Source organism: Ochotona curzoniae, unplaced genomic scaffold, assembly GCF_017591425.1.
Source record: "Ochotona curzoniae isolate NIBS_2020 unplaced genomic scaffold, NIBS_Ocur_1.0 contig_3819, whole genome shotgun sequence".
Classification (NCBI taxonomy): Eukaryota; Metazoa; Chordata; class Mammalia; order Lagomorpha; family Ochotonidae; genus Ochotona; species Ochotona curzoniae.
The window spans coordinates 5,295,650-5,316,716 of record NW_024466004.1 but is presented as its reverse complement, the minus strand read 5'-3'; the positions used below and the strand labels follow the sequence as shown (position 1 = coordinate 5,316,716).

The window sequence follows — 21,067 nt, the reverse complement described above, 5'->3', positions numbered from 1 at the left end:
TCTCTAGGAAATTATGCCTTTTGTGGGATAGGGCTAACAGTTTTGCCACATATTGTTAAATTTCATACTTCTAAATTTATATTCCCACAAGGAGTATATGTAAGTTTCCACTTCCTTATGCCCTCAACAACATCTGTTGTGTTAGACTTAACTTCTTTTTTTTAATGTTGCCAATCTGATGGGTGTAAAATGGTTTAATTTTAAGATTGTAAGTTATATGGTCCTGATTATGGATGAGTTTTAGATTTTTTTCCCTTGCTCTTTAAAAGATGCATGTTATTCAGCAGCAGTATTAGACTGTTACATTTAGCAGTCAGTAGCTAGCATGGTTACCAAAAAAAAAAAAAAAAAAAGATTAAAAAACTACAGAAAAACCCTTTGTAGTTGTAGGAATGTTTTACAGCCTCCCCCGAAACTAAATGAACCTGGTGTACAATTAGTGGCAAATGCAGTCCTTGAAATGGTCTGCCTTTTCATGGGAGCATGTTTTTGCTACAGCAGCTGGGTCCTGCCTGCTCTGTGCTTGATTCCACAACTCTGTTGGAACCTGACCCTTCTTTGGCTCTCGTCCTCCTGCCATGCTCCGTTTCCTGGCATTACCCACCCTGTCTGCCACGGCCATGCCTGCTCTTGCTACTGGAATTTCCAGAGACACTTTGGTTTGGTGCATTGGCCCCACTAAAGGGGCCAGAGCTGCTCTTTTCAGCTTCCTCCCTTTACAGATACAAAATTGAAGGAATCCTTGCAGCCTTCACTATCAAAACCATTGTAGCCACCCCCACTGCTGCCATAAGCCACCACAGCCACTGAAATCTCTTCCACAGCCAAAGTTGTCATTGCCACCAAAAAATATCTTTACAGCTGCCACCCAAGTTCCCCGAACCTCTTCAACTTCATGGGTGGCTGAAACACCAGCCCTCTCCTGCTTCCCCAAGGCCTCCCTGCCTTCACAGCTGTGACCTTTCACAGGGCAGTATTTCTGAATGGTCATCTTTCTCCATACAGTTACCGTCACCAGGAGCCACAAAAGCAAAGCCTCTCCTTTCCACTGCCTCAATCTGAATCACTTCAATTTTCTCACATTGTTCCAAATGGTCTCTGAGGTGATGTCCTTCCACGTCTTGCTTCACGGCATCAGCAAAGAACACCCATGCAGCAAGGAGAGCCCCTGGAGCTTTAAGACGTTTCTCTAGAGATGGACCTCTTTGGTCCCACCAATTCTGGCATCCACTTTATGTGGCCTTGCCTTCATGGCTACACCCAACCACCGCTTCTCTGATGGCATGGGTGGCAGTTGCACAGCTCCCAGAGCCCTGGTCATTGGGATCTCTCATCACCTCACAGTATGTGAATGCTCTCCATCAAACACAGAGGCTGAGCAGACACTCCTCGGTGGTTGCACGGTGCAGCACTCCCAGTAAGAGCTTCCTAAACTGTCAGGTTCCATCAGAGACTCTGCTTTAGACATGACAAGGGTGGCAGGTGGGGCTTCTGTGGTGCTTCTTCAACAACATCCACGGGTGGAAAGCCAGACTGCTGCTGGATGGGATGGTGTAACTATTCTCATCCTTTGCTCACTGTTCTCCTGAACTCTTAGTAATTTGTGGGAGCTCTTTATCTCACTTATTAATCTTTTGTCACCCATATGTTTTGCAAACATTTTCCTCATTTTTTTTTATCACACAGAAGTTATAAACCTTTGAGCTATTTGACTAGATAGCTGAAATCAATTTTATTTTCTGTCCTATCTTATGGTATTCATCACTATCTTGAGTAGATTGCAATATGTTTCCGTATTTTTTTGTATTAATGCTAACATGGTGTTACTTTGCACATATGGCTTTAATCCATTCAAGAATTTATTTGTGTATGTAATGTGAGGAAGCAATCCAAACTTGTTTTTTGGTGGGCTGATGCTATGGCACAGCAAGTTAAAGTAGTGCTTAGAAACCTGGATCATACATCTGAGTGCTTGGGATTGGGTGCCCCCCTCACTTCTTATTGAGCTTCCTGCCACTGCGCATCCTGGCAGCAGATGATGTCACCTGCACTTGAGTTCTTGGCACCCACGTGGGAGACCTGAAACGTGAATGGAGTTTTTGGCTCCTAGCTTTGGCCGGATGCAGCCCCCACTTTTGCAGGCATTTGGGGAGTTAATAAATAAAGGATATCTCTCCTCTCTCTCTCTCTTTCTCTCTCTCTCTCTCTCTTTCTCTTTCTCTCTCTCTCTCTCTCCCTTTCTGTCTCTCAGCTTTTCAAATACATAATGAAGAAATAAAACTTTAAAAGGAAAACAATTAGTTTTTCTCAAGCTAGGAAGCCAGTGATTCTAGCACCATTTTATTAGTCCATCCTTTCTGTAGCATGATGTCCTGAACATGATTCCTCAGTGAGCAACGTATGTCCTCCTGACCTACTTGCCTCTTGCTCCAGTGTTGTAAACACCGTGGCTTTATGGCACAGCTTGATCTGTCAGCACAAATTCCTTTCATCCTTCTTTCACAGAATTACTTTTCATTTTATCTGAAGATTTTTCTAGACAATTTTTAGGATTGGTTTGTAACATGTTTGTTCTCAATTACATTTCACATTCAAGTAGATATATAGAAATTCATATGTGCATTTTTAATTTTTCATTTATGAAATGATATTTTGGTATCTACAACACCGTCTATTCAGATCCCCTTTTTCATGTAACATTTCCTTATAGTTTACATATTTTTTGACCCGTTATTACTAGGTTATTAGAACTTCAGTGAGTTCATGTATTGATCTTGCACCCATCAACTTGACAAACTTTTTCTTTTTTTTTTTTTTTATTGTTGCTTACATTATATAATGTAGTACAGTTTTATAGGCGCTGGGGATCCCCCCCACCCCTCCCATACCCCTCCCCCCATGGTGGATTCTTCCACCTTGTTGCATAACCATAGTTCAAGTTCAGTTGAGATTCATTGCTTGCAAACACATGCCTAGCATAAAGTTCAGCGTCTTATTGTCCAGATAAGTTCAGTGGCCTCTTGGGGAGACCTTCTATGGACAAACTTTTTCATTCCTAACAGTTTATTTGTAGATTCTCTTAGAGTTTCTGAGTAAACCACCATGGTTTCTTATTTTGTTTAAGATTTACTTTATTTGAATGACAGAGTGATAAGGAGAAGAGAGCCAGATTTTTTTTTTAACCTGCTGATTCACTCTCCAAATGGGAATGATGGTCAGGTGTGGGCAGTGCTGAAGCGAGGAATCAGGAATTCCATACAGATCTCCCCTGTGATGAGCAGGAATCTCAGTACTTGGGCCATCTTCTGCTGTCTTCTCAGAAGCATTAGCAGGGAACTGGACTGGAAACCAAGCAGGCCAACAGGACCTGAACCAGCACTCACATATGGGCTGTGCCACAACACTGGCCCCTACCATTGTTTCTTAACATAATTGCATTTTAATCCCTTCTTTTCCTAATATTATGTCTTTTTTTAATTGCCTTTCATGTTGGTTAGAACTTCACTTTAGTGTTGAATAGTGGCAGTGTGATGTCGGCCTTGTAGATTGTATTTACAGTTGGGACAATGAATGCTCTTGGTGACTAATTCTCCCCTCTTGTTCTATGCGATTGACATTAGTATTTTCAATACAGCTAGTTAAAGTGAAGATACAGAATTATGTTGGTAAGAGCGTTTAACCTCTACCTCAATAGAAACTCTTTTTCACTTTCTGAATCAACCGAACACATTTGTTACTGGCCACCCAGGAGCTTACATTTTTAAAAAAATTGACTTAGTCCCAGTCTGGAGTCGTCTTGTTCCACCTGAATATTGCCTTCATGGAAAATGTCCTACATTAAACATTTAAGTCTTTTGATTTTCTTAGATAACTTTCATTTTTAAATTTGTTTTTATTCAACTTCTTTTTTCATAGACTCCTATGAATCAAGCTTCAACCCGTTCTCACTGCATTTTCACCATTCATTTATCAAGCAAGGAGCCAGGATCTGCAACTGTCCGACATGCCAAACTCCATTTGGTGGACCTGGCTGGCTCAGAACGAGTTGCAAAGACTGGAGTAGGGGGACAGCTTCTAACGGAGGCCAAGTACATCAACTTGTCACTGCATTACTTAGAACAGGTAAAATGGGCAGATACTATATCAGGCATGCCCCTAGATTTTCATTCTGTTTTGTTGTGTTTCCTTTTATCGTGGTAAAATATATACACACATATATACATAATTTAATGGTATGTATGCTCTCTGATTTCTTTATTCATTCATATGTTTGTGGACACTTGAGTGATTCCCTATGCATTGGCTGTGAGTAGTGCTACTAGAAACACTGGTGTATCTATGAACATTTTGTACACACCATTTAATTTAAACTTCTCAATAAGCCTATATTGTGTTACCCTTATCTAAGAGAGTTGAAAGTTCAAGCCCTCTCATGGTCTTCTCAATGTTAGTCAGCTGTCAAGGAGTTAAACCCGTGTTTGCTTGGCTCTAAAGTCTATTGTGCCTTTTTTCACTTACTGCCTTTATTGGAGTAAGTGAGGTATTGGGATTGAACATAGCTTAGTAATTAACTCCTGTTGCCTGTTTTTCCAAGTTAATAGATTAACTGTGGGAACGTAAGTTGTAGATGATCAATATTTTCAGCTTCCAATGGCTTTTATCTAGTTAGCAGTTTTGACCCTGCAGTCATTTTCTTAACCTTCGCTTTTGTTCTGTTTCTCTACCCCCAAGTTGACTGTAATCCACCAGTTTTAATTGCCCTACTTTTAATTATCAGAATTTCATTCTGAGGTTAGAGAAACCTCATCTGAAGTTAACTATATTAAAAGTAAAAAAAAATACTTTTTTAAAAATGAATGGATTAAATCAAATGATCTTTCAAGTGCCTTTCAGCTTTATGAGTAAAAGTCTTGTTAAAGATGACACCTACTTCCAAATTCTTTGTTTCTTTCCTTATTTTTTAAAAGGATAGAGAAGACATGTTCACAAAACAATGGGGAGAAGTACTGAGAATATTGGTAAGGCAGAGCTTGTTAATGAGTGTTGGGGGCTAAAATGATTGAGGCAAAAGAAAAGTTTTTAAACTGCTTAATGAACTCTTGAGACTGATGTTGTCCTGGTGATAAATGCTTCCTAGCGGCCACGTTGGTTGAAGAAGTGGATTGAGAGAAACCCAGAGGAGTCTGTCTGATAAAGGAGCACACTGTTAGTCTCAGACCAAATGGATTCCAATAATGTGGAACCCAGAGATTAGGGTCTACGTGACATCCAGTTCATTGTAGTGTTTTGCCAAGAGTCAGCATTCCTGAGCTCTTTCTTGCTGCAATACTGCACACTACTTATACTTAACAGAGCTTTTTACTTAATGGGATTCTTATAGAACAATGCTATGAAAACATAATGGGCTGTATTCAAAGTGCTTTATTTCAAACAAATGTGCCTACTTGTTTTAGATGATAACACTGTTTTAATTCACATCTGTTCATACAAAATTATATTCATCAGTTGGATCAAACTTTCCATCAGTTGTAATCACTCAAGAATGATTCTCTGCCCTAATCTTTCTTTTCTTTTTTTTTTTTCTTAACCATGCCATAAGGCTTTTGCAAACTGCTACTTGTCACAAAAAAACTATTCCTACCCTCACTTGCATCTCTTCAAAATGATTGTAACATCAGTCTCATGCCAGTGGTCTTGGTAGCCACATGGCATTTGATTTTCTGCTACTTATTCATCTAACATATTTATAAGGACTGATATTGTGCTATGCACTGTGCCTGGAATAGTGGTGAACAAATAGAAACCATCTTTGCCCCAAAAATGCCCTGGTTGTGTGTAGAGACATGTGGATTAGATAAGCAGTCCTTCAGTATGCCACTGTAGTCTAGGTAACAGCTGTGAAAGGAAAGGACAGGGATTGAGAAGAGCTTGGCATGAGAGGCTGACTAAGACAGAGGAGGTGAGCGTGAGATAAGGTAAGAGTGAGGGCTCTCTGGTGGTGGAGCAATGAGGGATGGGTGTGATGCTAAGCAGAGCCTACAAGAATGAGTAGGCGTGAACAAGACAAGGATGGGGATTGGAGCGGCTCAGGCCTTACCGAAGGGTGAGCCAGTCACCTCCAACTCCAGTCCAGGGGGATTGGTTGACTTGGGGCCTCAGTGACATTCCCACATTCCCTTGGCTCTGTGTTACGTTTAACCCATTGCACCACTGCTGCTGTTTACACTGACATCCAAGTGTCTACAGGAAAGGAGAAGGCTCGGCCTGCAACAGTGGAGAGATTCTAGAAAGCAGGAGGGAGAATTGAACTAAGGGAGAACTACCATGTATGCAGAAGATTGCTGGGGGCTGAGTAGGTCGAGGAGGAACCTCCACAGAGCCGGTAGAACAATAGGAGAGTTTGGGAATGCCACAGAGAAAGATAAAAGAGAGACCTAAGAAGTACAGAAAAGTTAGAATGTTTAATTAATTTATTTATTTGAAAAGGAGAGTAACAGAGAAAAGACTGGAAAAGAATCTTATATCTCCTTTTCAAATGGTCACAATGGCTGGAGCTGGGCCAGGCCAAAACCAGGGGTCAGGAGCTTCATCCCGGTCTCCCATGTGAGTAGGATGGGCCTAAGCACTTGAAGCATCTTCAGCTGCTTTCTCAAGCTCATTAACATGGAGCTGGATCAGAAATAAAACAGCTGGAATGTCAGTGTTGGAGATGGTGGCAGCTTAACCCACCGTGCCCCAAAGTATGTTCTAAGAATAGTTTTAATAACCATAAGATACTTAATGAAATAACAGAATTCAAGCGTTTTTACAATTGAATTATATACTACTGTATTGGACTAATGAGACTGGGAGTGTAACACAGTTTAGTTTAACTAGTTTCATTCATTCTCTAATCAGCAAATGATGATTGAGCACCCACTGGGTGCTATGAGATGTGTCAGGCAGTAGGAGTAAATGTGTTTCTGGAAAGGAGGCTGTGTCTGTTATCCTGCAAAAGGGCAGATCACACAGATTCCCTCACCCAGTAAGACACAGCTATACTACAACCCCATAGATGTCTCCTGGTTGTTACTCCATCCTCTTTCCATTTTAGTATGTAAGAGTTGGAATGTGAAAGAGTTTGGTGGCATGTCTCATACCAATGAGCCTGCATTGGTTCTGGAAACTGTGCAGAATCAGAATTGCCCTACTGACTGATACTGTGAGAGCCTCACAGCTGCTCAAAAGTGAACAGACTCAGGCCCGGTGCAGCCTAGTGGCTGAAGTCCTCACTTTGCATATGCCGGGATCCCATATGGGCACTGGTTCATATCTCACCTGCTCCATTTACCATCCAGTTCCCTGCGTGTGACCTGGGAAAGCAGTCAAGGATGGCCCAAAGGCTTGGGACCCTGCACCCAAGTGGGAGCTCCTGGCTCCTGGCTTCAGATTGACTCAGCTCTGGCCACTGTGGCCACTTTAAGAATAAATAAATCTTTAAAAGAAAAAAAAAAGTGTACAGTCTCTTCGAGTCAAATGTTTCCTGTCAAATGCACAAATAAATTGCTTCTCTTTCCCAAAGTATTTTTGGTTTTTCAAGAGCCCTTGTGCATGCAGTACTCTTCCCCAGAAAGTTTTCCTCAAAAGCATTTTTTAAAGATTTATTTTATTTTTATTGGAAAGTCAGATAAACAGAGAGGAGTAGAAACAGAGAGGAAGATCTTCCATCTGCTGATTTACTCCGCAAGTGAGCGCAACGGCCGGAGCTGCACCGATCCGAAGCCAGGATCCAGGAACCTCCTCTGGGTCTCCCATGTGCGTACAGGGTCCCAAGATTTTGGGCCATCCTTGACTGCTTTCCCAGGCCACAAGCAGGGAGCTGGATGGGAAGTGGAGCTGCCAGGATTAGAACCGGCACTCACATAGGATCCTGGTGCATTCAAGGTGAAGACTTTAGCCGCCAGGCCACAATGCCAGGCCCAAGAGCATCTTTTGAAGCCTCCTGCAAAATACCAGAAATGATCTCTGTTGATCTTTAAAATAGTTCTTCAAGACAAAGCTTTCTATTCCCACTCTGACAGACAAGGAAACAGGCTAAAACAATGTAAGCAGTTTGCATAAGATCACGCAGTGGGGAAGACTGGATTCTAACTTGCAAATTCTGGGTTCTTTTTCTTATAATGTAGTGTCTTCTTCAGTTTTTAAGACCTTATTTTCTAATTTACAATCCCATTCAAATGACTAATTCTTTTTCTTCACCATTGTAGAATCTTCTCCAGAGAGGGCAGTGGAATGGCCTCTGTAACATCAATATCAGGGAGTAGCAGCCAGGAGCCCATCTCAGCTCCAGGGGCAGCTCCTGCCTGAGCTGAGCAAATTGGAACTTGTCTTTTCTCCTGGCTGCAGTGATTGGTTCAAGGATAAGCCCAGAGCCCATATGGTTCCTAAGAAGTTGAGGTCTTTTGCTTAATCATTAGAGAAGAAAAACCCTTCCCAGGCCAAGCATCATGGCTCAATTGTCTAATTTTCCCTTGCAAGCGCCAGGATCCCATATGGGCACAGGTTCATGTCTTGGCTGCTCCATTTCCCATCCAGCTCCCTGCTGATGGCCTGGGAAAGCAGTAGAGGATGGCCTAAAGCCTTGGGACCCTGCACCTGTGTAGGAGACCCTGAAGAAGCTGCTTGCTTCACAGTGGCTCAGCTCTAGCTGTTGCAGGGAATGAACCAGTGGATAGAAGATTTTTCTGTGTGTCTCCCCTTCTCTCTGTAAATCTGACTATTCAATAAAAAATAAGTTAAAAGAAGGAAAAAATATTTCTTATCTAGGTTATGAATAAAGATGTAGTGCCATGGGATTTAGCAGCCATACTGTGGCCATGAGGAGAACTGACTTCCACCACGAGGATGATGGTGGAACAGAGAATGTGAACAACAACTGACTCCTTGGTCGTGGTGCTCACTTTGGGGGCCATTTCATACCTGCAGCCCTTTATATTTCGATTACAGTAGCCAAGAAAATCCCTTCGTAATTGAAAGCTATTTGGTTCCATTGTGTTGTGTCACTTGAATATATATATTCACTTGAATATATTGAATATATATATATGAATATATATAATGATGTACATTTATCTGAATGAGATTAAGCAAGTTATGATTGATTTTTTTTAAATCAGAGGCGTATTTACCAACACATCATTTACAGTAATATCAAGAGGAAGTATAGGAAGTATATCCTTCTTTGTGTCATCTAACTCATAATAACTTTGTGAATAGAAAGCATATCAAGGGGGCAGGTGTTAGGTTAAGGCAGCACCTGAGACACTGGTCCACTTCCAACCCAGCTTCCTGCTGATGTGCCTTGTGAAACAGTGAGGGATGGCCCAAGTGCTTGGGCCCCGAACCCATGTGGGAGACTCGGAAGAAGCTCCTGGCTCCTGGCTACCATCTGACTCAGCCCTCGCTGTTGTGGCCGTTTAAGGATTGAACCAGCAGATGGGGAAGCTTTCTCACTCTGTCGCTTTCTCCCTCCTGTTCTCTCACTGTGCCTTTCAAATAAAGAGCTTTTTTTTTTTAAGAAAAAATACCAATATTGTTTCCTAGAGCAAAATAAAACTAGTGACACTTGGTCTATGAAAGCATTTCAGAGTAAAGAATTGTTAGATATTTAGTTGCTGATTAATAAATAATAATGCCACTCTGCACATCAATCAGGCCACCCTCTGGTATGGGAGCTGGTCCTATTCACAGGTTTTAGGTATTTAACTTGTCATTTTTGCCTTCAAGGCCTGGAGCTCCGTTAGCATCCCTTGCCACTCAGCCTTGGGTTTACAACATTTCCCCATTTTCTTCCCAATTTCATTTACCTAGAAGCTGTAGAGCTAATTCATCTTCTTCATTCATGTCACAGGAATTTGTTGAGCACACATTGTTAGCCATACCTCTTAGTGCACAGTGTTGAGTGACGGACTGAACAACCTAACAAAATGGCAATCCATGTTCCTCTGATTAAAGAGGTGCTGATGATGCTGGTGCGAGCCATCTTAGTTTATTACTAGAATGGAAGCAATTCAAATGAAAGAATTTGGTGCAGTAGTGAGGAGTGGAGAGTGAATCCAGGAGCAAAATAGACGAGAGCAGTCATGGGAGAGAATGAATGTAGCGGAAGGAAGGGCAGAGCACCCAGAGATTCCAAGGAATAAGGTAGTCCTGATTGGGCTTGCTTATATCTAACAGGAGGATGGTCACTGGCTCAAATTGAAATTGGGTAGAGAAAAAGATGGATATACCAAAAGAAAAAGCCTGGAAGGCTTTTTTTTTCTTTAAATGAAAAGTATTTAGGGTAGGGAGAAATCAAAGGTTTGCTGGTTTGTAGTAATGTTGGTGACCCTGCATTTAAGTCAAGACTAGTGAGAGCTATGTGGTTTTGTTCAAAGCAACCTTGAATGTAGTGCCATCTTATTTTGTGAAACAAAGGAGTGTAAGAATATCTGATGATGGGAATGTCACACCTGGAAGGAGGGTGGACTAGAACAAAGGTAGGTAGATTGGCAGAGGTAATTTCATGAGAGCATCTTGTGATGTCCCTAAAGTCAAGTTCTGTGGGTATGCAATTCGAGTTACTTTGCAAAGGACATCCTAACATTAAATTAATCTTCTCAGGCTAACTCTGAGCCCCTGGTCTTCAGCCCTTTAGAGACAACCCCAACAGTCTTTTCATCTTGTCTTAAAATTCATCCATCTATTACCTTCACTTAAATGCCTAAGAAGCTCAGAAGTATAGGTTGAACAAGCTTGGGTTGAATCAGGGTATTACAATTATAGAAAACACCTTTGTAACACTTATTCTGGGCTGGTTACAATTCAAAGTAACTGGTGCATTTTAACTTTTTTAACTATCCTAACTATCTGTGAGGCAGAGATTGTTGTGATCATTGTTTTACAGATGAAAAGTCTGAGGCAGAGATGCTGAGAGTTATGCCCTAGTAGGACAAGGATGTGTTCCCAGACAATCTTTTTTTTTTTTTAAGATTTATTTTTTTATTATTTTTTCATTGGAAAGGCGGATATACAGAGAGGAGAGACAGAGAGGAAGATCTTCCGTCCGATGATTCACTCCCCAAGTGAGCGCAACGGGCCGATACTATGCCGATCCGAAGCCAGGAGCCTCTTCCGGGTCTCCCACGCGGGTGCAGGTTCCCAAAGCTTTGGGCTGTCCTCGACTGCTTTCCCAGGCCACAGGCAGGGAGCTGGAAGGGAAGCGGGGCTGCCGGGATTAGAACCGGCGCCCATATGGGATCCTGGGCGTGCTAGGCAAGGACTTAACCACTTGCGCCACCGCGCCGGGCCCCCCAGACAATCTTGTAAGGAAATCTTAAGGTCCAGCCACCATCCTCCACTGCTGCACATAGTTTTTATTTCCTGTTCTGTTTCTTCTATCTTGAAATGGAACATATCACTCAATTTTATAGAATTAAAGTAAGTGGATGGGACTGGTGGTGTGGTGTAGTCGATAAAGCTGCTGCCTCCAACAAAGATATCTCACATGATCACCAGTTTAAGTCTCAGCTGCTCCACTTCTGAACCAGCTCCTTGCTAATGCCCTGGACAGAGCAGCAGAAGATGGTCCAAATGTTTGGTCCCTGATACCTGAGACCCAACTGAAGCCCCTGGCTTTGGCCTGGCCATTTGGAAAATGAACGAGGGCATAGAAGACCTCTCTCCCTCTTCCTCAGTAACTCTAACTTTCAAATAAACAAATACTCTAGGGGAAAAAAACCCCTCTTTAAATAGGTATTGTAAAAGGTCTTATGTTTTTATAAAAATGTCCCAACAGCTGGAAACAGAATAATAATATATCCAATTCTATACACGTTCTTTCATCTGTCCAAACATTATGAGCTTTGCAATGCTATGTTTATGTAACATTTACTTTAACCCATCTTTACCATGTTAATGCCAAATATTATTGTTAAATATTTATTCTATGCCCAATATTTTGGTGTCACCCTCCATCTAGATATTATTTCCATTTTTATTGTTGTGAAGTCACTGTGTGTGCATTTTCTGCCAAGGTAATGTTGTCCTGTTTCTGCCATACTACAGGTTATCATTGCTCTTTCAGAAAAACACCGTTCACACATACCCTATAGGAACTCCATGATGACCAGTGTCCTGAGAGACAGCCTGGGGGGGAACTGCATGACAACTATGATCGCAACGCTCTCATTGGAGAAAAGGAATATTGACGTATGTGGGCTCTTCTTTCTAGAGATCTGAGTCTGGAGTTGTAATTGCAAGTTTATAAGTTGAGGGTGTTGCATGGGTTTCCATCCCTGGTAGCCTGGTTGAGTTCTGTGTACCTTCAGAGGCAAATGCCCTACTGAATTCACAGATTGGAGCTATTTGCTGGCATTGTAATGCTGCACTAAAGACTTGGCTTCACATGACGCTGGACAGCTTGAAGGTCTCATAAACCAGTTGTGGAAGCCTGCTAATGGTGTAGTTCTCAGCCAGAGACAGGAGAGAAGTCATCCATCCACTTCCGGCTCCAGTCTACTCCTGATTATAAAGAGATGGACACCCTGGGTATCCCTGGCATACATTCCTAGATATGTCATGGGAGTAGAGTACCCGGGAGGCCTCTGGCAAGGGCTTCCCTGCCTGGTTTCAGAACCAAGTGGTGTTTGAAACATCACAGTGTAATGTGTGTGATCCAAACACCCCCCCCCCCCAAAAAGAGGCTAACGGGAAGCAGCAGAGAACTTCTGACAAGGCCAAGCTTTGGCCCTAAGATGCCTTGAAAAGTCCCTCTTTTTTGGTCTGTTGCAAATATTTATTTCGTAATCTTTCATGCTCATGGATTATCTACTAGGATTGTGATTTACATATGTGGTTCTGCTTTAACAGATCGATCATTAGAAACACACGCCAGTCACCAGTTAAGACCTCAGGATCTCCCGCATGTTTGGCATCGGTCACTGTTATCAGACCATAACAAAGTTTGGCAGAAAATAACATCCTAGAGCAAACTTCCCTAATTTGGGAGCTGAGTGGGGTACTTTGAACAGTTTGTGGGAAATGGAGTTAAAAGATTATATCGGTGCAAAAATGTTTGAAATCCATGCACAGATTTTACATAATGCAGGTTTTCTATGCAGCTTTTGAAGATCCCTTCAAATACACAGATTCCAAATTTTTTGCATCAACATAAAACATGTTTTAACTGAAATTTCTGGAGACTTTTTTAAGTACTCTCATATTTCCTGTGATATTTTATGCACATCACTCTTTCAGTGTGCACCTTTTTTTTCTTATGAATAAAAAATTCAGTTTTATCTATAGAGAAATACCTATGTCATAGTGGTTTTAAGAAAATATTTTACTTTGTTAGGAGTCTATATCCACCTGTAGATTTGCACAACGAGTGGCGCTCATAAAGAACCAAGCTGTTCTTAATGAAGAAATCGACCCCAGATTGGTAAGCAACTTTTCAAGTATGCTAAAAAGAAACAAAATATATCAAAGATTGGCTAATACTTGGCAGAGGGGGTAACTGGCTCTGTACCAGGCCATGTTCTGAGAGTTAAATCATTTAACTGTCAAAACAACTTTAAGAGTAGGTACCATCTCTACTTGTGTTTTGCATATCTCAGAGCGGAGCCAGAGGTGCTAAGTTGTTCAGAACTGTAGCACTAACAGGTGGCAAGGTCAGCATTCAAACCCAGACCATCTCATTTAGGAGTCAGTGTGCCTACCTCTAGTGCTCCTCTGCTCACTGCAAAGACACGCAGTGAGTCCTGCAGACCCACACGGTGGAATCATACACAACTACGATCATTCGCAGGTCCTGGCCTTTCAAACAGCTCAGCTTTTGTTAGGGAAAGTAATAGGCCGTCTTTTATAAAAACCTACAGAGAAAGAAAACTCTGAATGGCTCATAAATAAAATCACATTAAGTAACAGGACAGTTACTTATTCTAAGATTTTTAAAAGTTAATTATCAGTTTGATTCATGGAAAAAACAAGCTAGCTTCTAGTTTTATAAAAAATAAATTTCATTTTATCAAAGCACATTTTAAGTCAAAATTTTAAAACCCTTACAAGTTACATTATAATTACAGATTTCTTCCCACTATTTTGCCAGTTTTCTGTAGATGAAATGCAACCCTGAACCAATACATAAGAATGCAGCAAATGTCAAAATATAACATCTCAATTTTGTCAAAATCCCATAATCATGTTCTTTTTCAAGACACTCAGCATTTTAGAAAATCTCTCTGGGAAGTAAGCTAATATAGACTTGAGAGGGAGAGAGATTTGAAATCTTACGAAGAGAGCTTCATTTACAAATTTCTCAACTACAGAAACAAAATTCTCAAGTTCACTCTTAGCCATATTAATGACTTCCTTGCTTATGCTTTCTCCCCTGAAATCGTTTCCTTGAAGGATAGAAGGAGAGGTTGATGGGGCTGTTTTATGCAGCTTGCCTCAGGGAGCGACAGGCACCCTTGGTGGAATGCTCTGCAGGAGACAACAGTGAGTGATGATACAGGCTCTCTTTCCAGTGCTGGCCCTGCTCTGATCGCAGAGGCACTCAGGTGTCCCAGCTGGGAAAACAACACAGGATGCCAAAAAAAAAAAAAAATCAATGGAATCGAATGAAACTTCTTGGGCAATGTTCTTCTGCTGTCCTAATCCTGCTAGCCGCCCTATAACCTTACCCTGCAGAATGAGTGGCAGAGCTGTTAGCCTAAAGACAAGGAAAAAACAAAACAAAACAAAACAAAAAACAAACCTTAGTTCCTAATTTAAGGGGATGAAATATAGTAGGTGTTGGAGCAATATTTTTTTTTTCCTTTAAACTCATCTGGAGACTTTTCGTTGAAAGAATTCAGATAGCTGAGCAGTCTCCTGTGTCTGAAGTGGGTCTAGGAGAGACTTCAGACAAAATCAGAGTTGAAAGCTAATAGCTGAGGGTTTAATCAATTCTGAGGTCTTTTGGTGAAGAATAACCTGGCAATGCTCAAGTGCTGTTCCCTGGTCTTTTTGTTAATTGTTCCCGAAGATTGATGTTGTGGTTCACGATTGTGTGCAGCACTCCACCGAAACACAGCAGTTAACTGATCCTCAGAGCCAGCCAACACACTACTTGGTGGGCCTTCTTATATCTCCCTCTCAAAATTCAGTGGTGGCCATGAAGTCAGCCCGTGTAGCCATGGTCACCAAAGATCTGCCCTGCTTCCTCTTCACGTGTCAGTGACCTCAGTCTGATGAGGTCCAGGAAGCACTGTGAGCTGCACCCCGCCCCCGCCATCCCCCAACTACTGGCCATGTGCTGAAATCTTGTAAAGATGGCCCTAATTCCGGAGTCCTCGGAGAGAGGACTGATAGAGGGGTGTCTATACTCAAAACTACATGATTACAAAAATTGGTGTTAGATTTGACTTGGAAGGCCTTAGCAAAAATAGAAAATACACATTAATATTCATTTAATAAGAGAGGGTGCAAATGAATGAGTTTCATAGTTTTGATCTAAAGAGTTTTATTCTGCCTACCTTGGTGATTCTGAGAGTTTTGTTTTGTTTTGTTTTTGGAAAAGTAGTAAGGAAACAAAACCTACAAATCCTATCCATTTAAATCAATTCCCAGGAGCAATGGCATGTTCAAAACACTCAGTATCATGTTTTCTTGTACGCACGTGTTCCTGTTGATGTGGTCCAAATAACCTGAAACTTGCTGATAAAAAAGGGTTTGTGTACAAGCATCCTTTAAATATTCACACGAGTTTGAAAAAAAAAGTAAGGACATTTTCCAGATACAGAGCTGATGCTAAAGTTGTCCCAGCATCCAGGGTCAAAGGCATTAGAGCAAAGAGATGGCAGTCAGAGCCCAGAGACTTAGCAAGGTGAGTGTTGCCCTGAAAACAAGCTTTCCTCTGCTCAGTGTGAAACAGGGGAAATGTCTTCCCTCTGTCACAGGGAACTATTAGGACAGTTTGTTTGCTCCAGATTGTTAGGCTTGAGATTGAATAAAAAGTGGTTTCTCTGAAAATGTGAAGCCCTGGGTTTCACAGTTCCCATTTACAGAGCCCCTTAGTCTGGTAAATGCAAAGCAAAAAAAAAAAAAAAAAGTTAGAAAAATGAACAAAGGTAGCAAAGCGAGATGAAGAGAAGCAGAAGAGCAAAGGAAGAAAGACGAGGACAGAGGGAGGCAGGAAAGGGGAGGGGAGGGGAAGAAAGGATAGATCAAAACTCAATCTGGTGTTTTGTTTTACATTTTAAATGCAAAAGAATAAAAAAGCTGGGTTTAGACTGCTCATTTTTATCTTGGAATTTTGCTTTATGATGTGTTTATAAAAGTCCTAGATCCTGAGATCCACGTGGTCTCAGCAGTATTCTGGTATATAGTATCCTAACCTCATTGGGTTTTTTTGGGTTACACATCACTAGAAAATATGTGAATACATAGTAGCAAAACAGGAGAAGTTAAAAATCAAATTTAGGGTAGCCATAATGGGAAAATTCTTTCGGAAAGGTTATGTGAGGCACTGATTTCAGTGAGGTGTTACTGTTTTATTCCTCAAGCAGCAAGTACATGGTGTTAGGAGGGAGATACAGAATGTTCTGTACTGTTTGGTGTATCTGAAATCATACTAAGAAATAACCACATTGGTTAATGTGATTCTTTGCCTTTACTGTTTGCAGAGACAGTATCTGATAACATTAAACATTTATTCATACTTTCAAAAGATTTAGCAAATTATGACAATGAGTATGTATCTTTAAACTAAGGCTATCACCTAAAATTCCAGTAAACATCATTTTAAAAAGATTTGTCCTTATTTTTATTTTGAAAGGCAGAGTTACAGAAAGAAGGAGACAGAGAAAGAAAGATCTTCCATCTGCTAGTTCACTCCCCAAATGGCCCCAACAGCTGGAGCTGAACCAATCCAAAACCAGGAACCAGGAAATTGTTGAGTCTCCCGTGTGGGAGCAGGGTCCCAAGTACTTGAGGCATCCTCTGCTGCTTCCTCAGGCCATTAGCAGGGAAAAATGGAGCATCCAGGTCTAGAACTGGCCATATGGGATGCCATCACTGTGGGCTGAGGGTTACTTTGATATGGCACCATACTAGCCCCAGTAAACATGATTTTAAAGGTAAAATGTTAGACGAAATAATACAGGAATGCCTTCAGAGTTATACTTTAAAGATCTAGGTAGCAAAATGTGCTAAATAAATAAAATAGAAGAAAAACATGCCATTACCTGCAGATAATTTTTAAAAGATTAATTATTTGAAAAACAGATTAATGAGGAGATAGAGACATGGGGACAGAGATATACTCTCATTCACTCTCCAAATATTTGTCCACAATGATCTAGGCTGAAGCCAGGGCCAGGAACTCCATCAGAGTCTCCCGCCTGAGTGGCAGGGGCCCAAGGACTTGGGTCATCTATCATTGCTTTCCCAAGATCCTTAGTGGAGTTGCGAATCAAAAGCAGAACCGCTTGAATTCCAAAGGATGCTCCCTTGTGGGAGGCTAACATCACAAGTAGTGGCTTAACCCCTGTGCCACAATGCCAGTCTCCATGGTATTAAATAATAAAACAAGACCCAAAAAGTTCAGAGAATTATTTGGTATATCAACTGTAGATAGAAATATATTGCCTTCCCATATACCAGAACCCAACAATCAGAAAACCTAACTTTACAAAAACTCCATTTGTAACAAAAGCAAAGTCACAATATACTGTCTAATCATAGAAATATATTTTTAGATAAAATTCTAAATTCCCATCCAAAGAAATCCATATTTATGGGTGAGATGATTCAATACTATAATTTGGTAAGATTTATTACACTAACATTTTAACTAATTTTAATCTCAGTTAAAATTAAATAAAAGCCATTGCTAGAATTTGATGAGTTGTTACTAAAATATACATGGAGGAGTAAATGACCAAAAACAGGCAGGTAGATCTTAAATAGGAACAAGAAGGAGGAAGTTTGTCTTGTCTAAATACCAAAAGTGCTTAAGAGTAATTAAAGCATATAGACATATGTTTTCAAGCAGTAGCCCAGAAATACACATATGTGTAGAAACATATTTATATAATGTAATTATAAACACAAATATCATACAGTTAGCTATATAAAAAGTAAAGTGTGATCCCTATCCCATACTTTGTACAAAATAAAATCCACCTAAATGTGAAAAAGAAAGCTTTGACTTTTTTAATGATAATGCAAAAGCATGACACAAAAAGGAACAAATTCCTAGGCCTGGCGCGGTGGCGCAGTGGTTAAGGTCCTCGCCTTGCACACCCGGGATCCCATATGGGTGCCGGTTCTAATCCCGGCAGCGCAGCTTCCCATCCAGCTCCCTGCCTGTGGCCTGGGAAAGCAGTCGAGGACAGCCCAAGGCTTTGGGACCCTGCACCTGCGTGGGAGACCCAGAAAGAGGCTCCTGGCTTCGGATTGGCATAGCATTGACCTTTGCGCTCACTTGGGGAATGAATCATCCTACAGAAGATCTTCCTCTCTGTCTCTCCTCTCTGTATATCCGCATTTCAAATAAAAATAAAATAAATCTTTAAAAAAAAAAGGAACAAATTCCTAATTAGATTATATTAAGACTCAGAAGTTTCATTTAACAAAAAAGAACACCACAGAATGAAAACCATGACATAGATTAGGAGAAAATGGGTACATTAGTATAAAACTAAGAAAAGAGCCGCATCCATCCAGAAAAGAAAAACATGTCACTGAAAACATGAGCAAGAATGTGAACAAATGATTCCCACAAGAAGCAGCTCATGCAGCTAATATGCATATGTAAATATGAGCAATCTACTATCATAAAAATGCAAATCAGGACTAAAAGGAGATGTAATTGTATACCTACTAAACTGGCAAAATTAAAGGGCTTCCAATTTTACACAGTTGCAAAAATGTGAGGAAACAGGGACTTACCTATATCTACATGTGCAGCTCATGGGCAGAGAGATTTGTTCAACTTCTCCAAAGACTGATTTAATAATGTTTCATGAAAGCAAGATGTTAACACTCCACTACCAAGGAGCACACAATGCAGAAATTCTCACATTGATGCCCAGAGAAATTTATGACATTCACAGAAATTCTTAATAGCAACAGTGAAAATTCTAAATGTCCATCAACAGAAGATATAGCTAAACAAATTATGATACATTCCTATGCTGAAATACTCTATATCCATGAAAATTAATGAACTGGAGCCACATGAGGCAATACAAATAAGCTCAAAGACATAACATGAAGGTAAAAAAAGAAAGTCACAGTTACACGTGTAATGTAACATTTACATAAAATTTAAGGCATGCAACATGATACCATACTCTCTCTAAAAGTTCAAGCATATATAATGGTGCCAATGTATGAAAGCCTGCAGGGAAGTGATCACCCCAGGAAGAACGGAAGGGAAATAGGAAAAAGGGGTTCCAGTTACATTAGTAAGGCTGTATTTGTTTTTAAAAAAATAAGAATTCTGGAGCTATCTTGACCAAAATATTAAGATTTCAAAAGCTTTCTGGTGGGCAGAAGGCTGCTTTTGATATCATTCAAGTAGTTGGTGGTTTGAAAAGCTGCATGTCCTCTGCCAGCACGTTCCCACCTCGGTGGAAAGCTGACATTTATTCTGCCGCCTTGCTCTTTGTAGATGATTATCCGCCTCCAAAAGGAGATCCAGGAACTGAAGGATGAACTGGCCATTGTCACCGGGGAGCTGAGGACAGAAGCGCTCACAGAGGCAGAGCTCCAACAGTAAGGCTGCAGACCTTCCCCTACCCTCCACCCAACCCCCCACCTTCGCCCTCCCAACTCCACCCCTTCCTTGAACAGCGAAAGTGTGTGAACTTCTTTGTTGGCCCCGATAGTTCTGAATTCACCTCAAAGCCTGAGGTTGTCCCGGGACAGTCTGAGACTGCCTGGAGGCGCCAGTTCAGCATGGCGGCTTTCCATGAGAAGCTGGAGAGGGACTGGCAGTGTTTTTGCCGCCTCAGCTTTGAGGAAGTGAAGCACAGCTTGTAGACAAAATGGGAATATCCTTCTCGTGCCAGATAAAGAAAAGGGATTGTATAATAGTCCTGCAATTTTAAAGCACACCCGCACATATGCCCCTAACCCTCCTAAACTGCAGTGCTCAGAACTGAGAGGAGTTCCAACAACATCCTTTGTGTGAACAGCATCTTGCTGTAAGCACCCATTTATCCCTTGCCAAAGTAAGCACTCTCCTTTCATAAATAGATGACCCATTTATTAGAGTTCAAGGGCTCACCCCGGGAATGAAAGCAAGTATTGAGAGTTTCACACAAGTCTGGCTTCTGTCAGAGCCTTTGGATTTGCAGCCACAGGGGCCCCATCACTAACACAAACGTGGCCCTCCTCCCTCTGTTTGGGAACCCCGGGGGCAGGAGGTGGTAGTGGGGATTTAGGGTACACTTTTTTCTGTGTGGCTCGTTAAGAAGTTATAGCACCTTATGAATGCAATCAGGCTTAGAAAGCAGTGGCATGCTCTGCTTCCAAATAAGAAGTGTAACAGGGAAGATTTTTCTTAAGGTGATCAGCCATTTGATGGGCCTTCTTAACAGAGAACACAGTAAAGAAAGAAGAGGTGATGATGGTAGGTTTCTAGAAGGCTACCCCCCAAGGTGTGCCTAATGATGGAGAAGTCTTAAGCAAGGCCTCAGAGCTTCCATTCCTCCAGGGTTGTGATGCTTTCTGGTAAAGTCCTCTGTTGAATTAATGTGATAGGCACCTAAGGCTTGCCTTACAAAACTGCCTGGTGGCATATTTTTTGAAAAAATTTTATGCTATTCCTTAAAAATTACCTGGGATAGCTTGCATATTGAGAATGAAAAGCCAAGAATCCCCTCATTGTGAAGCTCTTTTCCTTCCACACATACCCAAATAAAGGTATTCCCAATTACCATCTTTGGAAATATTTCTTCAGAATTTATATGTTTATGTCGGGATCCAGCCAGGAATACACAATCATTCCAGGCCGTTCAGAAAGGAATTTGAAATAGGAAGTGGATTACCCAGAAAA

The 21,067-nt window shown here is 41.2% G+C and overlaps 1 protein-coding gene across 1 annotated transcript in view; it reads left to right on the top strand.

The window, feature by feature from the left end:
- Window positions 1-21,067, top strand: part of KIF6 (kinesin family member 6) — a 361,582-nt gene that overhangs the window by 119,138 nt on the left and 221,377 nt on the right. Inside the window, exons 7-10 of the mRNA XM_040983056.1 lie at window positions 3,916-4,122; window positions 12,085-12,228; window positions 13,373-13,459; window positions 19,679-19,782. Of these exons, the coding sequence (XP_040838990.1) occupies window positions 3,916-4,122; window positions 12,085-12,228; window positions 13,373-13,459; window positions 19,679-19,782 (542 nt within the window). The remainder of the gene's footprint in view (window positions 1-3,915; window positions 4,123-12,084; window positions 12,229-13,372; window positions 13,460-19,678; window positions 19,783-21,067) is intronic.